This window comes from the organism of the source record quoted next, unplaced genomic scaffold (assembly GCF_019419815.1).
Source record: "Pyrus x bretschneideri cultivar Hongxiangsu unplaced genomic scaffold, Pyrus_bretschneideri_v1 Contig7, whole genome shotgun sequence".
Classification (NCBI taxonomy): Eukaryota; Viridiplantae; Streptophyta; class Magnoliopsida; order Rosales; family Rosaceae; genus Pyrus; species Pyrus x bretschneideri.
The window spans coordinates 7,546,924-7,566,669 of record NW_025999809.1 but is presented as its reverse complement, the minus strand read 5'-3'; the positions used below and the strand labels follow the sequence as shown (position 1 = coordinate 7,566,669).

The 19,746-nt window shown below is 38.0% G+C and overlaps 1 protein-coding gene across 1 annotated transcript; it reads right to left on the bottom strand.

Moving 5' to 3' along the window:
- Positions 1 to 17,643: 17,643 nt before the first annotated feature.
- On the bottom strand, positions 17,644 to 19,461 carry LOC103936181 (photosystem II 10 kDa polypeptide, chloroplastic-like). The gene is made up of 5 exons (XM_009346024.3): positions 19,287 to 19,461; positions 19,066 to 19,124; positions 18,833 to 18,888; positions 18,046 to 18,098; positions 17,644 to 17,888 (listed from the first exon to the last, which is right to left on the bottom strand). Exons 1-5 carry the CDS (start codon positions 19,444 to 19,446, stop codon positions 17,794 to 17,796), a joined length of 423 nt encoding a protein of 140 aa, XP_009344299.1. The 5' UTR covers positions 19,447 to 19,461; the 3' UTR covers positions 17,644 to 17,793.
- Positions 19,462 to 19,746: the final 285 nt, after the last annotated feature.

The following is a 19,746-nucleotide window of genomic DNA, read 5'->3' as shown; positions in this document are numbered from 1 at the left end:
GCACTCCCTCAGTTTCTCTGTTTCTCTGCAACTTTCTATCTTACTTCCGCTGCACTCCGACGCCATATCATCTCCCTGCCACCGCATGCAACTTTACTAGGTAAGCACCCAGTCTCCCTTAATTCATCTCCCTTAATTGAATTGTTTATAAGTGCAATTTTATGAATTTTGATCTTCAATTGTTTTAGTTACAACATTTAGGGATTTACGGTTGGAATTGGGAAACCTAGGTTAGGGATTTAGGGTTGGAATTGGGAATCCTGGGTTAGGGATTTAGGGGTGGAATTGGGTTTAAATTGGGAATCGTAGTTGCTCACGATGTAGGGTTTTTGAATTAGGGTTTGAATTACAGATTTACAACTTAGGGAATTTTTACTTTTAATTATCGTTTTTTTTTTCTTTTCTGTTTCACTAATTCAGCTGATTCTTCTATCCATCAATTCCCAAATTCAGTTCGGCTTGCCCAATTTAGGGCTTTTGAGTTTAGCTGTTCAGGTAATTTCAACGCTCTCTCACTTTACATTTGAACTGTTATGAATTTCTGATTTTATTTTTATGAATATCTGATTTTATTTTGGGAGCCGATTTACAATGGCTTATGTCAATGTCACTGTTTGTAACCAGAAGTTGCAAATTTTCACATTCAACAATAAAATCTTTGAGGTGGGTTTTGAATTTTGGTTTGGTAGAGCTCATTTGATTGTGGTTTGGGATTTTTTTGAGTGGTGGGAATGCAGATGGTGTGGGGTTCTGTCAAAACGAAGTTACGGGTTTGTGGTTCAGTGTTTGTTGTCATAAGAACAAATTGCATGGCTGCGTGTTCGTTGCAGGTGTAGGTGTCGTGATGTGGGGGAGACAAGATTTCTATGTGCATATTTGGGTGATTTATTAATGATATGATTTAGCCATTTGGGTTTGAATTTATGAGCTTCTCTTCAAGTTGTTGGTTTGGTTTTATGTGTATTTTGTGTTCTTTGACATGGGGGTGGTCAAAGAGCAGACAAGGGAGAATGAGAGAGATGAGAAGAAGGAGGAGGAGGAGGAGGAGAATAAGGGGGTGGTTGCGGGTAGGGATGTAGGTTATGGAGTAAGACACAACAGAGAGGGAGGGAAATAAAACAGGAGTTCAACAGAGAATGAGTGTGTCTATCTCTCATTTTAGTCTTATTTGTTTTCATCCTTGTTCCTGTTTGATTTGGTGAACGAAGCTCTCACTCACTTTGTCAAAATGTGACTGCCTGCTTGTCATTTTTCCAATCATATTTACCAACGAGCTGTCCAAACATTAGTAGTCGAATATAAGCATGTAGATAGACCTTTTGTTAGTTTATTTTCATAGTTATCTTTCAAATTCCATAGTTTGTACATGTAGATAACCATTAATCTATTTAGTGCTCCAATACATATTTACCTAACTTGGGATCATGTTTTTGTTGGTGTGAGTTGATTTTTTAGTGCTCCAATACATATTTTACCTGTCTTAGTTCTTGTTAGCATAACATATAAACAACATAAGTCAATATTAGCTCCCAATGTTACACTGTCTACATGTTTTTGTTGGTGTGAGTTCATTAGTTAGTGCTCCATCATATTACCAATCTATCAAAAGGAACACAGTCTACATAGCTCTGTAGGTTTTAACTTAGTAATCACATGCATTTGAAGATTATTGTAAATGGATCGATTTGTTTGTTTGTTTTTATGAAAAATAAAAAACTTGTTCATTGCAATACTCAATTTTATTCCTATCTCATGTTTTCATTCACCTTATATATGTGAAATGAAATGCATATAATAAGATGATATCTAAACAGATTCTTGATTGTTTTTGTAGATGTCGAACTTAATATCCAACCGATGGGCAACTAATAGGGGCAGTCAGATAGAGTATCTAAGAGGTAATGTTGCTATCACCTCCACACTTGATATGGCCACGATTGGTGTTCCTTTGGTCCCTTTGGGGCCCATAGTGTCTACGGCTTTTACATCATCGACCTCTTCAGTGACGCATCCTGTCTTAAGCGCTTGACGGACTCATTGATGGCCCAGAGTTTTGAGGAGGCTCAGTTGTCTGGTGAGGCTTCATTTGTCCATGGTGAGGAGTCCTAGACAGGTAAGCTTGCTCTGTCCACTAATTATTGTTAAGTAGCACTAAGTAAATTGAAGTCATATCAACAAGTTGTAAATTTTGTTTTAACATTCCCAATTGGTATAAATTGTTTGAATTGTTAGGTGGATGTGTTGTTTTTGTTGTTATATTGTCTGTAGGTTTTAGGAAATGTTATAGTTTTAGGGGAGGTTCTGGCGAATTTTCGGTAGAAAATATAATTCGTCTAATGTTTACTTTGTTTATTTGGTAGGTAAAAAAAAAAAGAAAAAAAAACAGCGGCCCTTGCAGACTACAAAAGACTGCACATGCCACTCACAACACGACCCATACGATCACCATTACGTGAGATCCTCGACATCGTGCGGCTGCAACAAAGGAGTAGCACAATGCGTTGGCCACCGACGTTGGCTGCGTTATCAAGAACCATTGCCCCCTTAGGTGGGAGTCATGGAGAGCTGTGCCATAAGAAGTCAAGGACGCTGTGTTTTATGAATTATCGGTAAGTATTTTCAACCTCAAATACTGAATGTTTATTAGAGTATAAAAAGATTATAAAGTTTAACTACTATTTATTTGTTGAGTTTTGCAACATCACTATGAGCTCTTTAACCTTAATTCCAACCAAATGGAGTACATCAATGCCTTTGCTCCATAAGGTTCACTCAATGGAAGAGCGACCTCCACAAACATTATGAGCTATATGACGGTCTAGAGGTTGCTCTAAAAGTTAGGTGCCCTATAGAGTTGCTGGACCATCGGGATGAAGGGGAATGGCTCTGCGGTCGAGAAATACCTGGTACGTATAATTTATATTTCAATAATATATTAATAAAAAAGTTTACAATTTAAAAAAAAATTCATTTTTTCATTCATTTGTTATAAATATCTAAACTAATACGTTTTTTTAATTCAACAGAAAAAAGTGAAGGCAAACTTGATCAATCGGTCGAAGAAGAAACTTCTTCACCGATCCGGGTCACGATGCTTCTCTTATAGGTTGGAAGAGCGATGTAAGGTAACCGTATATTTATTTTAAGTTTTCAATCTTTTTACTCTTTATTACATAATTGGTAATCTACGTTAACACTTTTTAAATTTTTTCATAGGGCATCAAAGTTTCCTGAAATTGACATGTTCAAGAAGGTGTAAGTTTGGCCCGGGGATGAGCTGACGGAACAGCTTCATGTAAGTTTTTTCAAATTTATAATTTTTTTTTCATTTTTCTAGTCCACCATGGTGGGGAAGGGCCAGACCGTTCTGCATAGGGGTGGGCACGGTTTGGTTTGGCGCAGTTTTGAATGAAACCGAAACCGCAACTAAAATTTTTTGAGGTTCGGTTTGGTGCGGTTTTGAAGCCAAAACTGAAATGAAACCAAACCGTTTGGTTTGGTTCGGTTCGGTGCGGTGCGGTTCCAAACGGTTTCAGTTTGGTTTTTAAGAAAAAATGTACAATTTGTAAAACATATTAATAACATTTCCCAATAGCAATAGGAAAAAGACATTTGTTATGTAAACAATTAGCATGTTGCATGCAGTTGTGATGTTAAAACTTGTTTGTGCAACAAAAGGGTGTCCCTTGCAATGTTTATCATAAAACAAATTGAATAAATTTGAATTCATTAAACGCGAGCGAAACTTTCATACTAGAATATGTGATATCATGCTTCAAATGAGTGGACTTCATTAGATCATTGCTCGACTCTTGATAACAAGATTAGTCCACCCTTATATATATATGTGTGTGTGATGGTATAAAATAACAAAGATCCTTCAAGTTAATGAACGAAAGAAAGTGATGAATGATTATATTCTAGTGTGGTTGAGTTCATACTAAGTGTGTAGATTCTAACAAACAACTAATTAAAACATGAAATATAATATGGACATCTAATTAAATATTTATTAATATTGGGGGTGCGGTTTGGTTTCGGTACGGTTTTCAAAAGCCAAAACCGAAACCAAACCGTTTTCTATGTTGCGATTTGGTTTCAAAACCGCAACACCAAACCGTCCAGTGCAATTCGATTTGGTTAGTATTTCGATTTCGGTTTTCGGTTCTAGTGCCTAACCCTAATTCTTGAGGAGGTGTTTCCCCCTGAGGATGGTGGGTTTCAAATCATGACTGACACACTTGATCAAACCCTCAGTTGTTGGCATGGGAATGTTCATCAGGGGCTTGGGAAAGCCTATCTTCAAGACCCGTTTGCCTCATCCTCTAGGCAAAGAACTAAAGAGGTCCAAACGCTGACATCTGAAGAGACGAGCTTAAACGAGCAGATTGCGGCCCAAAACAATTTGATGAACCAAATACGTCGCGCACCCTTCAAATCTCTGGCATTCAATTCCTCGATGTTAAACCACCTCCAGAAACGATCTCCGCAGCAGTTACGACCTCTCAGCCCCTTGACACAGCAACAACACCACAGTCGACAATTGTGACGTCGCGAACTACTTTTTTTTAGTTTTGTTTTAAATTGTTTTTGAATTTAAAAATAATTTTTTCCATTGTATGTACATTGACAATAATTTTTCCATTCAATATTCTTTTTTACATTTTCTATTTTTAATTTCATTAAATTCATTTTTACATAAATGAAAAAAAAATTAAATAATAAATCATTTATAAAACTAATTTAAAAATAAATAATAAATAATTTCAAAAACTAATTTTAAAATCTTACTGCATGGCCTCTATATCTGTCGCGCAAGAGTTTGTGGGTCGAACTTGCATGTCTGTCGTGCAAGAGTTTGTGGGTCGAACCCATGTGTCCGTCGCTGATAGGAGCATATTTAGGCGACTTAACTAGCTTATTCTTGTGCATTTATGCTATTATTTCTTAGTTAATGTCGCATTACAACTCAATTTCGTGTGTTTGTAGGACCTATGGGGTAAAGTATCAAGGAAGGGCATTTTGGTGCATTTTGGAGCAATTTTGGACACTATGTGGATAGCTTACATTTGGGCTAACATGGATGGACGAATTTTGACTTCAAGAGGCTAGAAATGTGATAAGAAGAGGAAGGAATAAGCTTGTCACTAGCCGTCCTAGCTTGTCTCCTAGCCGTCCTACCTTGTCTCCTAGCCGTCCTAACTTGTCACTAGCCATCCTAGCTTGTCTCCTAGCCGTCCTAGCTTGTCACTAGCCGTCCTACCTTGTCTCCTAGCCGTCCTAGCTTGTCACTAGCCGTCCTAGCTTGTCACTAGCCGTCCTACCTTGTCTCCTACCTTGTCCAAGCTACACACTTGTATCCCTTAAGTGTTTCATGTATATATATCCTTGTAATCCTGAAAGGGGATGACTCATTCACCCAATTTTCGTCCATTCATCTAGCCACGCCATTCTACACATCCTAAAATCCTAGAAACACAATTCTAGCCAACACTACACCTTGCCGTGCCTATCCTCCATCCAATTCCATAATCCCTGATCCTAAAACACATCCCAACCATCCCATCCACCTTTGTGCCGTAGCAAGGAGAAAGAAGGAAGGACTCTTGGATGCTCAAGCTTCGTCGTTGGTGCATTCTAGGTGTAATTCGTTTTATGATTTCAATGTTTAATTTATTTTCCTTTCATTTTGCTATGAACATGAGTGGCTAAACCCCTATTGGTTAGGGGTGATTTCGAAGCCATAACTATGTGTGCAAGTTGATTTGATAAATTCCAGTTATGAGTTCTTGAATTGTGAATGCAATTGGCTTAACTGTGCGAGTAATAACGTATTTGTGTTTGTTAATTAGGGGTCGACACTTAATTGGCTTGCATGAATATGATGCTAGAATATAAGTTTGTTTCACATAATTGTCACACACTTATATTCACAAGTAGTGAAGGTTGCTAGTCACAATCGCGTTAAGTTCAATTCCTAGCATAAGTGTCATGATGTCATAGTCACAAGTGCTTTGTCAATGCTTATAGTTTTCATTGAACGTAATGATCTTTGATTGTATCTTTATTATGATGTCATGTAAGGAACTTTTGAAGAATGCTTTGGGTTGTCGTATGATGTCATCCAATTCAATAACACAAGGAAAACTTGAGAATTAACTAGTGATGTCACGGTTAATTTGGGGCATTGTCATTCATAATTCTATGAAGGAATAACTGGAAATCGAGTCATTTGCATACTTGTCATGTGTGGAGAAAGAACCCCTAACTAGTCCATCATCCATTAAAAACCCCAAAAACGTTTCAAAATCAGTTTTACTTTGCAATCTGTTTTCTCAACTTTAATTTCGTCCAAATCAAATCCCCCTTTACTTTGAAGTCTCAATTTAGTTAGAAATTGTTTTGGTTCATGTTTTTAAGTGTTTTGAGTCAAGTTTTCAACCAATTTCGTCCAAATTAGTGTAGGTGCTCAAAACTGCCCAGAAAGTGGTTTTTAGGCAGTTTTGAGTCTTCTAGTTGCTGTTTTGAGTTTTTGTTTTGTTTTAGTGTTTTAACTTTGGTTTTTCATTCTTTGAGTCCAAATTAGTGTTTTTAACTTTGTTTTGGAGTTCTTAGGTCAGTTTTCAAGAGTTTAGCAATCCCTCCTAATCCCCGGTTTTGAACGATCCCTACTTACATACTTTGCTACAATTGTCAGAAGAGGGTTTAATTTGTGTGCTTAATATATTTCGCATCAAATTTTTGGCGCCGTTGCCGGGGATTAGCAACTTTGCTAATCCCTTGGATTGTTTTTGTTTCATTTATTTCACTTTGTTTCTGATTTTGTTTTAGTTTCTGACCTATTTTTGTTTCTTGTTTTTTTTAGGTACTAGTGCATGACGCGGAGTTCTCAAACTGTGCATGCACATATCTTAGACTTTAACGACGATTTTGAACGTGATTTGAGAAGAAAGAGGAGGCATCCCGAACGTAGTGAACCTAGTTCAAGTTCAGAGGCCGAATCTGAGTTTGAAGAAGTGGAAGAAGAAGTTATGGCAGCGGACAATCGGACCATTAAAGAGCTTTCGGCCTCAGGGTTGGCCAATGCCGCACCATTATGCATTCAATACCCCGCGGCTGCCCAAGGCAAGACCGATGAATTCGAGTTGAAGTCAAGCTTGTTGCACCACATTCCTAAATACCATGGGCTTTCCATGGAAGATCAAACAAGCATCTTAAAGAGTTTGAAGTAGTTTGTTCAAGCATGACTCCCGTCAATGTTGACGGAAGTATTTTGAAGATGAAAGCTTTTCCGTTCTCTTTAATGGATAAAGCTAAGGATTGGTTATATGAGTTGGCTCCTGGCACTGTCACTTCATGGGAGAGTATTAAAAGAGCGTTTTTGGAGAAGTTTTTCCCAACTTCTCGCATCATTCTTCTTCGTAAAAAAATAAGTGGAATTCAACAAGATGAAGGTGAGTATTTTCCTGCATACTATGAACGTTTTAAATCACTTGTTGCTTCTTGTCCACAGCATCAGATGAAGGAGGAACTACTTTTGCAATACTTCTACGAGGGCCTCCTACCATTAGAACGTCAAATGCTCGATGCCTCGGCAGGTGGAGCATTAGTGGACAAAACACCTATGGCTGCCAAGACCTTGATTTCTAATCGAGCGTTGAACGCTCAACAATACGAAGGAGTAGGCCAAAGAGGACCCCCACGGCAACATGTTCATGAGGTAAGTTCTACTTCCGACATTAATTCACAATTGGCTAATCTTACTTCTATTGTGTCTCAGTTGGCCGAGGGCATGAAGATGCAAGGACCAATTGTATGTGGCGTATGTTCTATGCATGGACATGCCTCTGAAAAATGTCCACAGTTGATTGAAAATGGTGGATGGGAAAGCGCCAATGCAATTGGGTTTCAAGGCCAAAACCAACCAAGGAACGATCCTTATTCCAATACATATAATCCCGGTTGGAGAGACCACCCAAATTTCAAATGGAGGGAGCCCCAACAATCTCAAAACCAAGGAGGCTTTAGGCAACAACCCCCTGGGTTCTTTCCCAAAACCTACGGCCCACCCCAAAATCAAGCCCAATCCGGCCCAAGTGCCTCAGGTACGTCTCTTGACAATGATGCACTCCTTAAGATACTAACTAAGTTGTCTAATGGGCAGGACGATCAAGCTAAGGCTATGCAAAACCAAGACAAAAGGGTGGATCAATTGGAGAAACAAATGGGACAAATTGCCGAGTTTATAGGGCAGTTTCGTGAACAAGGAAAGCTCCCTAGTTCCACCGTTCCAAATCCAAAGGGAGGTTTCGAAAGTGCAAAGGCCATAACCTTGAGAATTGGAAAAGAGATTGGGGCAGATCCTACACCATCACAATCAGGTCCCAAAGGTGATGAAAACTTGCAAATTGAAGAGGAAGAATCAAGCAAACCCACAACAAAGGTGGGAGAGTCTTTGCCACAAGTTCCTAGTGCCCCAAAACTGTCTAATTCGGCTAAAAAGGGTAAGAATGTGTCAAATTCGGTTTCTACTAATGATTTTCCTTCGAATGCTCCTTTTCCTAGTAGGTTTATGCAAACAAGGAAGGAAGAAGCTGAAAAGGACATCCTTGAGACATTTAGGAAAGTTCAAGTGAACATACCCTTGTTGGATGCAATCAAGCAAGTCCCTAGATACGCCAAGTTTTTGAAGGAGTTGTGCACCACTAGGAAGAGGATGTCGACCAAGGAAGTGGTAAAAGTAGGTGAGAATGTGTCCGCCATCTTACAACGCAAACTACCTCCCAAATGCAAAGATCCGGGTAGTTTCACCATTCCTTGTGTCATAGGTAACACTAGATTTGAATCTGCCATGCTTGACTTAGGTGCCTCTATAAATGTTATGCCATATTCCATATATGCATCTATGAACCTAGGAGCATTGAAAAAGGATGGTGTTATCATATAATTAGCCGATAGATCTAATGCCTATCCAAAGGGAGTTTTGGAAGATGTTTTGGTGCAGGTTAATCATTTGATCTTTCCGGCGGATTTCTATATCCTTGAGATGGATGAATCGGATCATGCACCCTCGCTGCCCATTCTACTTGGAAGGCCATTCATGAAAACGGCCCGGACTAAGATTGACGTGTTTAATGGAACTTTGTCCATGGAATTTGATGGGGAAGTTGTTAATTTCAGTCTTTCCGATTCTATTAAGTATCCTAGTGAAGATCATTCATGTTTCTCTATTGATATTGTTGACTCTTTGGCGCAGGGATACCTTGAAGATTTGAATGATGATATGCTTGAAAAAGTCATTACAAGTGGTGTAGAAGTCAAAACCAAGGGAGCAACATCCATGCAACCCCACGGCACAAATACACTATCCTATGCCGTGCATCCTAGTGAGGATTTTCTTGAAGTAGTTGCTGCCCTTGAGTCATCACCAATACATGATGGTAAGTTTCCTAACAAAGAGTCCATTCCCATTTTGACTAACAAGTTGCTTCCATCCATAATTCAGGCACCTATCCTTGAACTCAAACCTTTGCCAAGCCATTTGAAGTACATTTTCTTGGGAGAAAATGAGACACTGCCTGCCATCATATCATCATCCCTCACGGCACAAGAGGAGGAAAAACTCATGCATGTGTTGAAGGAGTACAAATCTGCCCTAGGATGGACATTGGCCGATATCAAAGGTATAAGCCCCACAACTTGTATGCATCACATATTTCTTGAGGAGGGGACCAAACCAACTAGAGAGGCTCAACGCCGTCTTAACCCTCCAATGATGGAAGTTGTGAAAAAGGAGATAATCAAACTTCTTGATTGTGGAGTCATTTATCCTATCTCCGATAGTCGTTGGGTTTCACCTATCCAATGTGTGCCTAAGAAATCCGGAGTGACGGTTGTGGAGAATGCCGAGAATGAGCTTGTACCCATGAGAATCCAAACCGGTTGGCGTGTATGCATCGATTATAGGAAGATAAATGCCACCACAAGGAAGGACCACTTCCCATTGCCGTTCCTAGATCAAATGTTGGAAAGGTTAGCGGGTCATTCTTTTTATTGCTTTCTTGATGGATATTCAGGTTATAATCAAATTGTCATTGCCCCGGATGATCAAGAAAAGACCACTTTTACTTGTCCCTTTGGAACATTTGCATATCGACGCATGCCATTTGGTTTGTGCAATGCCCCTGCCACGTTTCAAAGGTGTATGGTAAGCATATTTTCTGATTATGTTGAAAGGATTATTGAGATATTCATGGATGACTTTAGTGTTTTTGGTGATTCTTTTGATAAATGCTTGGATAATCTCACTTTAATCTTGAAACGTTGTGTTGAAACAAACCTTGTTTTAAATTGGGAAAAATGCCATTTTATGGTTAAACAAGGTATTGTTTTGGGTCATATAATCTCTGAAAAAGGAATTGAAGTTGATAAGTCTAAAGTAGATCTTGTACGCTACTTACCCTCTCCTACTTCGGTTAGAGAGGTTCGTTCTTTTCTTGGTCATGCAGGATTCTATAGACGATTTATCAAAGACTTTTCCAAGATTGCACAACCCCTATGCCGCCTCCTCCAAAAAGATGTGTCTTTTGAGTTCAACGAGGCATGCGAGAAGTCATTCAAGCATCTCAAAGAGCTCCTAACCACGGCACCCATCATAACTCCCCCGGATTGGTCCATTCCATTTGAATTGATGTGTGATGCCTCGGATTATGCACTTGGGGCTGTTTTGGGTCAAAGGAAAAATAAACAGTCACATGTTATTTATTATGCTTCCCGCACTTTAAATGATGCTCAATTGAATTATTCTACAACCGAAAAAGAACTCTTGGCGGTTGTATTTGCTTTAGATAAGTTTAGATCATATCTTATTGGCACTAAAGTAATTGTTTTCACTGACCATGCAGCCTTGAAGTATCTTTTCACCAAAAAGGAGGCCAAACCAAGGCTCATTCGTTGGATGCTCCTACTTTAAGAGTTCGATATTGAAATTAGGGACAAGAAAGGTTGTGAAAACGTGGTGGCTGACCACTTGAGTAGATTGGTGCGTGAAGAAGAGTCCCTCCCCATTTCTGAGACGTTTCCGGATGAACAACTTCTGTCCATTGAGGTAAGTACCCCTTGGTATGCCGATTTGGTCAATTTCTTGGTGACTAAGCAAGTTCCTAACACCCTAAGCAAGGTCCAACGTGATAAATTGATACATGATGCAAGATTTTATGTGTGGGATGATCCATATCTATGGAAATATTGCCCAGATCAGATTATTAGAAGATGTGTGCCAACTTCTGATTTTAACTCAATTCTAGCATTTTGTCATTCTTATGCATGTGGAGGCCATTTTGGTACCCAAAGGACAGCTCGTAAAGTGTTAGAATCTGGTTTTTATTGGCCTACATTGTTCAAAGATGCTAGAATGTTTTGCTTAACATGTGATAGATGTCAAAGAACAGGTTCTATTGGTGCAAAAGACCAAATGCCGCAAACACCCATCTTCAATGTTGAAATCTTTGATGTTTGGGGTATTGATTTCATGGGACCTTTTCCTTCTTCATTTGGTTTCACTTATATTTTGCTTGCGGTTGATTATGTTTCTAAATGGGTAGAAGCAAAAGCTACCCGTACTAACGATTCTAGAGTGGTTTCAGATTTCATCAAGACTAACATTTTCTCTAGATTTGGGATGCCGCGGGTATTTATAAGTGATGGAGGTTCACATTTCTGCAATAGGACCATTGAGGCACTCTTCAAGAAGTACAATGTCAAGCATAAGGTTTCAACACCTTATCACCCACAAACAAGTGGCCAAGCAGAAGTATCAAATAGAGAGGTCAAGCAAATCTTGGAGAAGACCGTGGGGCCTAACCGGAAGGATTGGAGCATGCGTTTAGACGATGCACTATGGGCATATCGCACTGCCTACAAAACACCCCTAGGGATGTCTCCATTTCGGCTAGTTTATGGAAAACCTTGTCACTTACCCGTGGAGCTAGAGCATAAGGCACATTGGGCCATCAAAACGTTCAATTTGGACTTAGATGCTGCTGGAATGCATCGGAAGCTCCAATTGAATGAGCTTGAGGAACTAAGGAATGAAGCCTACGAGAATGCCTGCATTTACAAGGAAAAGACGAAGGCGTTTCATGACAAGATGATTAGGGGCAAAACCTTCACAATTGGGCAGAAAGTTTTACTTTTTAATTCTCGTTTACGTTTATTTCCCGGAAAGTTACGTTCTAAATGGATTGGACCTTTTGTTGTTACTAATGTTTTTCCACATGGTGCAGTTCAAGTCCAAAGCTTAAGGAATGGGGTGGAATTCAAGGTCAACGGACATAGATTGAAGCCATACTATGAGAATGCCGTGGGGCAGGTTGTGGAGGAGATCTCACTCCATGCCGTGGGCACCAATGGTGCCTGAACGTGTTCTTCGTCCGGCTGCAAGACGTTAAAGAAAGCGCTACTTGGGAGGCAACCCATGCCATTCAACAAAGGAAGACCTAGAAAGCACTCCAATTCCAGATTTGCATTCCTAAACCCTTCTCTTTGTTGATTCTTTCTAATCTGCCTATTTAGTTGTTTTACTTGCTGTTTGTGTGTTTCTTTGTGTGATTCTATGCTTAAAACATTGAGGACAATGTTTGATTTAAGTGTGGGGGGGTAACTAAGTGTTTTTCATGCAAATTCGTGGGATTTTATCACCCATTATTTCAAAACTTGTTCCTTGCTGTTTTTAAGTGTTTTTAAGCAGTTTTGGTGTGTTTTAGTATGGTTTGAAGTAAAAATCCGAAAATCAAAGAAAAATTTGGAAAATTTGTTTTAAAAACCCAAAAAAGAGTTGTTTTTGTGTGTTTGTTTGTGTCTTAGGGTACCTTCCAACACAATGATGAGGATTTGGTTTTTAAATACATGGCTGTTAAAGAGAGTGATTAACATGGATGAAAGTTTGATTTACTCTATGTTTATGCTTGGTTGTGGTTATAACTTATGAATTCACATGCAATCATAAAAGAAAAAAAATCAGTTTTTGTAACATGCTTGAAGGAAGGAACTCAAATTAACGCTACAACCTTGTGAGACTTGAGCCTAAACGTTTATTTGGAGAGTTAAAATCTGTGCATTCTTTGTTTTCTAAAATCGTTGCATGATCTCATTATTCTTTGCTTGGTTGCTACTTAGAAGGCGTTTCATCATTTAGTTCCAAACACTAGAAGTCATGCCCATTTCATTCAAAGCATGGTATTGATTAGCATAACACATATTCAAGATGAAGTTGTGTAGTGACCACCACTTTAGCCAAAAAGCCGTGTGCCCTACTCCATTATATGTTTAGGTGTTAACCCCATTGAGCCTTGTTTAGCCTTTTCTTTGTTAACCCACATTACCCTCACCTAGCCTAGATTAGGACTATCCATACTCTCGTTCTTAAAGTATAGTAAGCATGATTCAAATGGAATTCCTTTATGGCAGAAACCAAGTGTGGGGGAAGTTTTTATTTTGAGAATTATGTGCCATAAGCACGGGTAGAAAGAAAAGAAAAGAAAAATTCGTGAAAAAAAAAAAAAGAAAAAAAAAAAGAAAAAAAAAAGTATGAAAAGAGTTGAACAACATGAGAAAAAGAGTTCCAAGGTTTTGTTTGTTGAATAAAGGGTCCAAAAAGTTGAATTCGGCCCCAAGAAGTTGTTTAAAGTCTTCCCCTTGTGTTTTTAAGTTAATTTCTGCAAACTAAGTGAATTCTAAGTCTTAATTTCATTACTTTGCTTACTAATGCTTGAAGAACGTTTGTTTTCCCTATCCTTTCTTTGTTAACCAATACCCCAAGCCCCGTTGCAACCCTTAAACTTCTATCTTGAGTGTTATGTGTTTCAATTTGTTGAGTTTGAATTTGGTATGAGCATATGGTGTCACTGGTTCTCGCGACTAAGTAGTAGCATTCCATTCATGAGATCATATACATGTCATTGACATAATTCCAGAAAATGCTTTCCTTGTTATAACATATGTGAGTGTTCGTCTACATGTTTACATCAATCTTCTCACATATACCTAGTGTAGGGAGTGTAGTTAGAAAATCTGAGTGAAAACAGAGAGTATATCCGGTAAGGAATTGAGGGAATTCTCTAAGGCATGCTACTGCATTCAAAATGTGGTTTTAATTGATTAAATGCGAGCTAGTGAATTGTGACTATGATTAAGTACGCTCGAGGGTAAGGATTGCTTAAATCTATGTGAGTGGTGATCTTTGACATGTCATGTTTCATTGGAAATCCCTGAGACGAATGGTGGAAGGTTTAGATTATATGTTTTGTTTCTTTTGTTTGTTTGTTTTGCTCGAGGACTAGCAAAAGATAAGTGTGGGGGAATTTGATAGGAGCATATTTAGGCGACTTAACTAGCTTATTCTTGTGCATTTATGCTATTATTTCTTAGTTAATGTCGCATTACAACTCAATTTCGTGTGTTTGTAGGACCTATGGGGTAAAGTATCAAGGAAGGGCATTTTGGTGCATTTTGGAGCAATTTTGGACACTATGTGGATAGCTTACATTTGGGCTAACATGGATGGACGAATTTTGACTTCAAGAGGCTAGAAATGTGATAAGAAGAGGAAGGAATAAGCTTGTCACTAGCCGTCCTAGCTTGTCACTAGCCGTCCTACCTTGTCTCCTAGCCGTCCTACCTTGTCTCCTAGCCGTCCTAACTTGTCACTAGCCATCCTACCTTGTCTCCTAGCCGTCCTAGCTTGTCACTAGTCGTCCTACCTTGTCTCCTAGCCGTCCTAGCTTGTCACTAGCCGTCCTAGCTTGTCACTAGCCGTCCTACCTTGTCTCCTACCTTGTCCAAGCTACACACTTGTATCCCTTAAGTGTTTCATGTATATATATCCTTGTAATCCTGAAAGGGGATGACTCATTCACCCAATTTTCGTCCATTCATCTAGCCACACCATTCTACACATCCTAAAATCCTAGAAACACAATTCTAGCCAACACTACACCTTGCCGTGCCTATCCTCCATCCAATTCCATAATCCCTGATCCTAAAACACATCCCAACCATCCCATCCACCTTTGTGCCGTAGCAAGGAGAAAGAAGGAAGGACTCTTGGATGCTCAAGCTTCGTCGTTGGTGCATTCTAGGTGTAATTCGTTTTATGATTTCAATGTTTAATTTATTTTCCTTTCATTTTGCTATGAACATGAGTGGCTAAACCCCTATTGGTTAGGGGTGATTTCGAAGCCATAACTATGTGTGCAAGTTGATTTGATAAATTCCAGTTATGAGTTCTTGAATTGTGAATGCAATTGGCTTAACTGTGCGAGTAATAACGTATTTGTGTTTGTTAATTAGGGGTCGACACTTAATTGGCTTGCATGAATATGATGCTAGAATATAAGTTTGTTTCACATAATTGTCACACACTTATATTCACAAGTAGTGAAGGTTGCTAGTCACAATCGCGTTAAGTTCAATTCCTAGCATAAGTGTCATGATGTCATAGTCACAAGTGCTTTGTCAATGCTTATAGTTTTCATTGAACGTAATGATCTTTGATTGTATCTTTATTATGATGTCATGTAAGGAACTTTTGAAGAATGCTTTGGGTTGTCGTATGATGTCATCCAATTCAATAACACAAGGAAAACTTGAGAATTAACTAGTGATGTCACGGTTAATTTGGGGCATTGTCATTCATAATTCTATGAAGGAATAACTGGAAATCGAGTCATTTGCATACTTGTCATGTGTGGAGAAAGAACCCCTAACTAGTCCATCATCCATTAAAAACCCCAAAAACGTTTCAAAATCAGTTTTACTTTGCAATCTGTTTTCTCAACTTTAATTTCGTCCAAATCAAATCCCCCTTTACTTTGAAGTCTCAATTTAGTTAGAAATTGTTTTGGTTCATGTTTTTAAGTGTTTTGAGTCAAGTTTTCAACCAATTTCGTCCAAATTAGTGTAGGTGCTCAAAACTGCCCAGAAAGTGGTTTTTAGGCAGTTTTGAGTCTTCTAGTTGCTGTTTTGAGTTTTTGTTTTGTTTTAGTGTTTTAACTTTGGTTTTTCATTCTTTGAGTCCAAATTAGTGTTTTTAACTTTGTTTTGGAGTTCTTAGGTCAGTTTTCAAGAGTTTAGCAATCCCTCCTAATCCCCGGTTTTGAACGATCCCTACTTACATACTTTGCTACAATTGTCAGAAGAGGGTTTAATTTGTGTGCTTAATATATTTCGCATCAGTCGCGTAAGAGTTTAGGGGTCGAAACCTAATTTCATCGTTCAGTACGCACAACGACCAACACTTCCGTTGCGCAATCTTCATTTTGCACGATGAAAACTTGTCCTTTGTCGCGCAATGGCTAACATGACAAGTTTTGCGCAACGTTGTCTTCGCTGCCCAAGGTTGCCGACGACAATTTTGCCCTTTGCGCAACGCTTTCCCCTTCATCGCCCAAGAAGTTATTCCTAATAGTGAATAGAATGAGAAGGAAAAAGAGTGAGGTAGAACGTGGGAATGGGGAGAGAGGGGAAAAAGGTTTTATTTGTATTTTTCTAATATTACAGATATTTTAAAATCACATGTGAGTGTGAGTGAGCCTTTTTTTTTTTTTTTTTTAAAGTACATCGATATATTTTTACACTAAGGGGAGTGAGAGTTCGGCTAAACCACACAATGAGCAACCTAATTTGGTATCAAATTCGTCATCTACAAGATTCAAACCTAAGACCTCTCACTTTCAAGTGAAGAAGAATACCAGTAGACCGTAATACTGAGTGAGGCTTAAAAAAAATAAAAATAAAATAAAAAAAGCAAAATTTGGTTTATGTGAAATTACATTACTGCCCATATTTTTTTTTTTTGTTGTTCAATTTTAATTAGAGGGTTGAAATGATAATTTTATAAAATTTTGGTTAACGATCATGATTCTATTAATATATAGTGTAAATAATATAACAAGATATAAGACTTATCAATGAATTTTTATATCAATTATACGATTTCTCAATATGCATTAGGTTAGTGGCGGAACAACTCTAACACAATATGAGAATAACGTAGATTACCAAAATAGAGGTTTCATGATTGTGTGAGATCTGTCCCACAGATAATTAACTTGATCAGATTGATTTATTATATTTTTTTAAAGAAAACTAATTAAAAGAGCTTGAAAACTTTGAGTTTTAACGATAAAAACAAAATAAATAGTAAAATGAATAGTATCATGATTGACTTTTTAGTGTAAAACTGTAATTTTTTATTAAAATGAACAGTATCGAGAGTTTTTCGTTAAAATTCTCAATTTTTTATCCTACCTGAAATGGTCATGTTGTTGTCATAACTAATAGATTAGGAGTCAAATTAAATAGCAGTTTCATTTGGAAAGGGTAAGTTTGTTTCTTCTTCCAAGGTGCGCACCCAATACAAATTTTACATAATCAAATCGTACATAACTATTGGTCTAGTAATGTTTATTTCAACTTTGTTAAAAGATTTTTCAAGTTTAATTCCCCCTCCCTCGAGATCAGGGACAAAGAAAAAAAAAACTTATACGCACAGACAATATACTCACCCGCCAAATTCAATCCCCATCCAACCCCGTTCTGAACTAAATAAATTCAAACAAATAAATGAAGAAGAAGAAGAAGAACTCCAGCGCAATATTACACCCATCAAATTGAATCCATGCCGAAACAATTACAATTAAGGTTTGCATAGAGTATTTATTTAATGTTCTTGTTTACGGCAGCTAATTGGGACAGGCTACATAAATTACAATAACAGAGGAATAATCAATAATTTTACTGTGACAAAGCACTTGTGTTGAAGACAAGAAGGGCACCCCCTGCAAGAATGCCAACGAGGGTAACTGCCCAGATGGCCAAGCCAGTAAGACCTGCAATTTCATGCATATTAATTTATTAGTTCACTTTCATAAGCATTACTTAATTACAAACATCGGGTCAAGCAAGAAGATAATGCAACTGTAGACCTTATGAATTCCTAAATTTAAGCAAATTAAACAATATTCTTATGAAGTTGAAGTTGCTTACCCCCAGCATAGACATCACCAGATGGAGCCCACTCATCTTTGTTGTAGATGGGACTGCATATCAATCATCAGCAATAACTTATTAACAGCCGATCGATTCCGATTGCAATAGTTCGAAAATTTATTCACTTTGAGAATGGTTAGAGGGCATCAAGCAACTAATAGGATACTCCTTGTCAAACAAAAATAAAATATACATATAAAGGAAATTATTATTGGTACTTAAAAAATCTCATTATGATGTTTATTTTTTTTTCTTTTTAAATACCGAAAGTTAAAAGTGCAAAATTAGATTTTTGAGCGTCAATAACAGTATCCTATAATAAAAGGAAAAGCGAGAGAGAGAGAGAGAGTTTGTTTTCTTCTAGAAGGGTTCGTAAATCGGCTGTTTTTCAAAATTTCTCAATTCTAAAATTGTTATCATGTGAATACAAAATCATAAATGCTAGGGTTTGGAAGAATCCATAATACTAATTCTCTCTATTTTTTGGTGAAATCCATAATGATACTCTTTGAAACATCCATAATACTATTTTTCTTTCTCATGGCCAAAAAAAAAAAAATTGCTAATGCTATGGATGGTTTTAAAAACAAATTGAAATAAGAGATAGGTAATCAAGTCAAATCAATGATACTTTAAGTACGTATGACGGAGACAATGAGCTAATAAACGACTCATATAAAAAACTAAGCCGTACCATAACAAGTAGATAATTCAAATCCAAAAGTAAAATAAATAGAGCAGTCACACACACGCATATGGCATGAATGAAGTTTGAGAGCTGTACCTGTATCCATCAACATTAGCACCGTACTTGTCTACAAACTGGTAGACACCCTTTCCCTGAATCAAAGTTTAAACCTCCAAAAATTACAAGCAGACCGATTGGATATGATTACATTGTTTTATATTGTCTATATCGACCTAGAACATAACCGATATGAAGTTTGACGTGAAGCACACTTTAGCTATTACATAAGTGGTAACAAAAGTGAAGAGTAAGAAAGACCAACTAATTACCGTAGGCTTCCTCCCGGAGGCATCAACACCGTTCCTCAAGTCCATGCCGCCACCAGTTCCTGCAACACATTTTTATTTTAGTATTAAAACCAATCCCATCTAAGAAAAATACGGTTATAGTTTTATCGAGCGAACTCTTTTTTTCTCTATATTTTAGTTGAAAAATTATTCGTTCATGAAATTTGAACTTAGAAATTAGATTATCGTGCACGTAGTGTTACCATATGGGGTGGCAGTCTTGATTTTCTTGCCGCCACTGGCTTGCACCTTGAATGAAGCAGAGGACCTGGAAAGAGAGGGAAGGCCTCTCACTGCCGACTTCTCAACAGTGAAGGGAGATGGTTTTAGGCTAACTGAACAAGCCATAACTGAGGCCGACATTTTTGCTGGACTTGTGCTTTTTTTCTTTTGCTGATTGGCTATCGTGTGGTGTGCGGCGTCTAAGTCCCTGATAATAAATAATAACACTAACCATGGAGGAGTGATTGCTGAGTGAACACGTTGCAGTGGTTCTGTGGGGGTGGTTGTGGATATGATATTGCAAAACATTATCAAAATGGGGAATAATTTTTACCCTCACCAATTTTTCTCATCTTCGGATCTGACACGTGGGCTAGGGCCAAATGGGTAAGAGAATAGTGGCTTGGAACTTTCGGAATTGAAGAACCCTTAATTCCTGTT

Excerpts from the sequence above, each read along its gene's own strand:
- LOC103936181 (XM_009346024.3), bottom strand. The coding sequence starts at position 19,446 with ATGTCGGCCTCAGTTATGGCTTGTTCAGTTAGCCTAAAACCATCTCCC. Across the intron at positions 19,125-19,286 it reads CAAGACTGCCACCCCATATG|GAACTGGTGGCGGCATGGAC; the intron begins GTAACACTACGT and ends AATGTGTTGCAG. Across the intron at positions 17,889-18,045 it reads TGGTGATGTCTATGCTGGGG|GTCTTACTGGCTTGGCCATC; the intron begins GTAAGCAACTTC and ends ATGAAATTGCAG.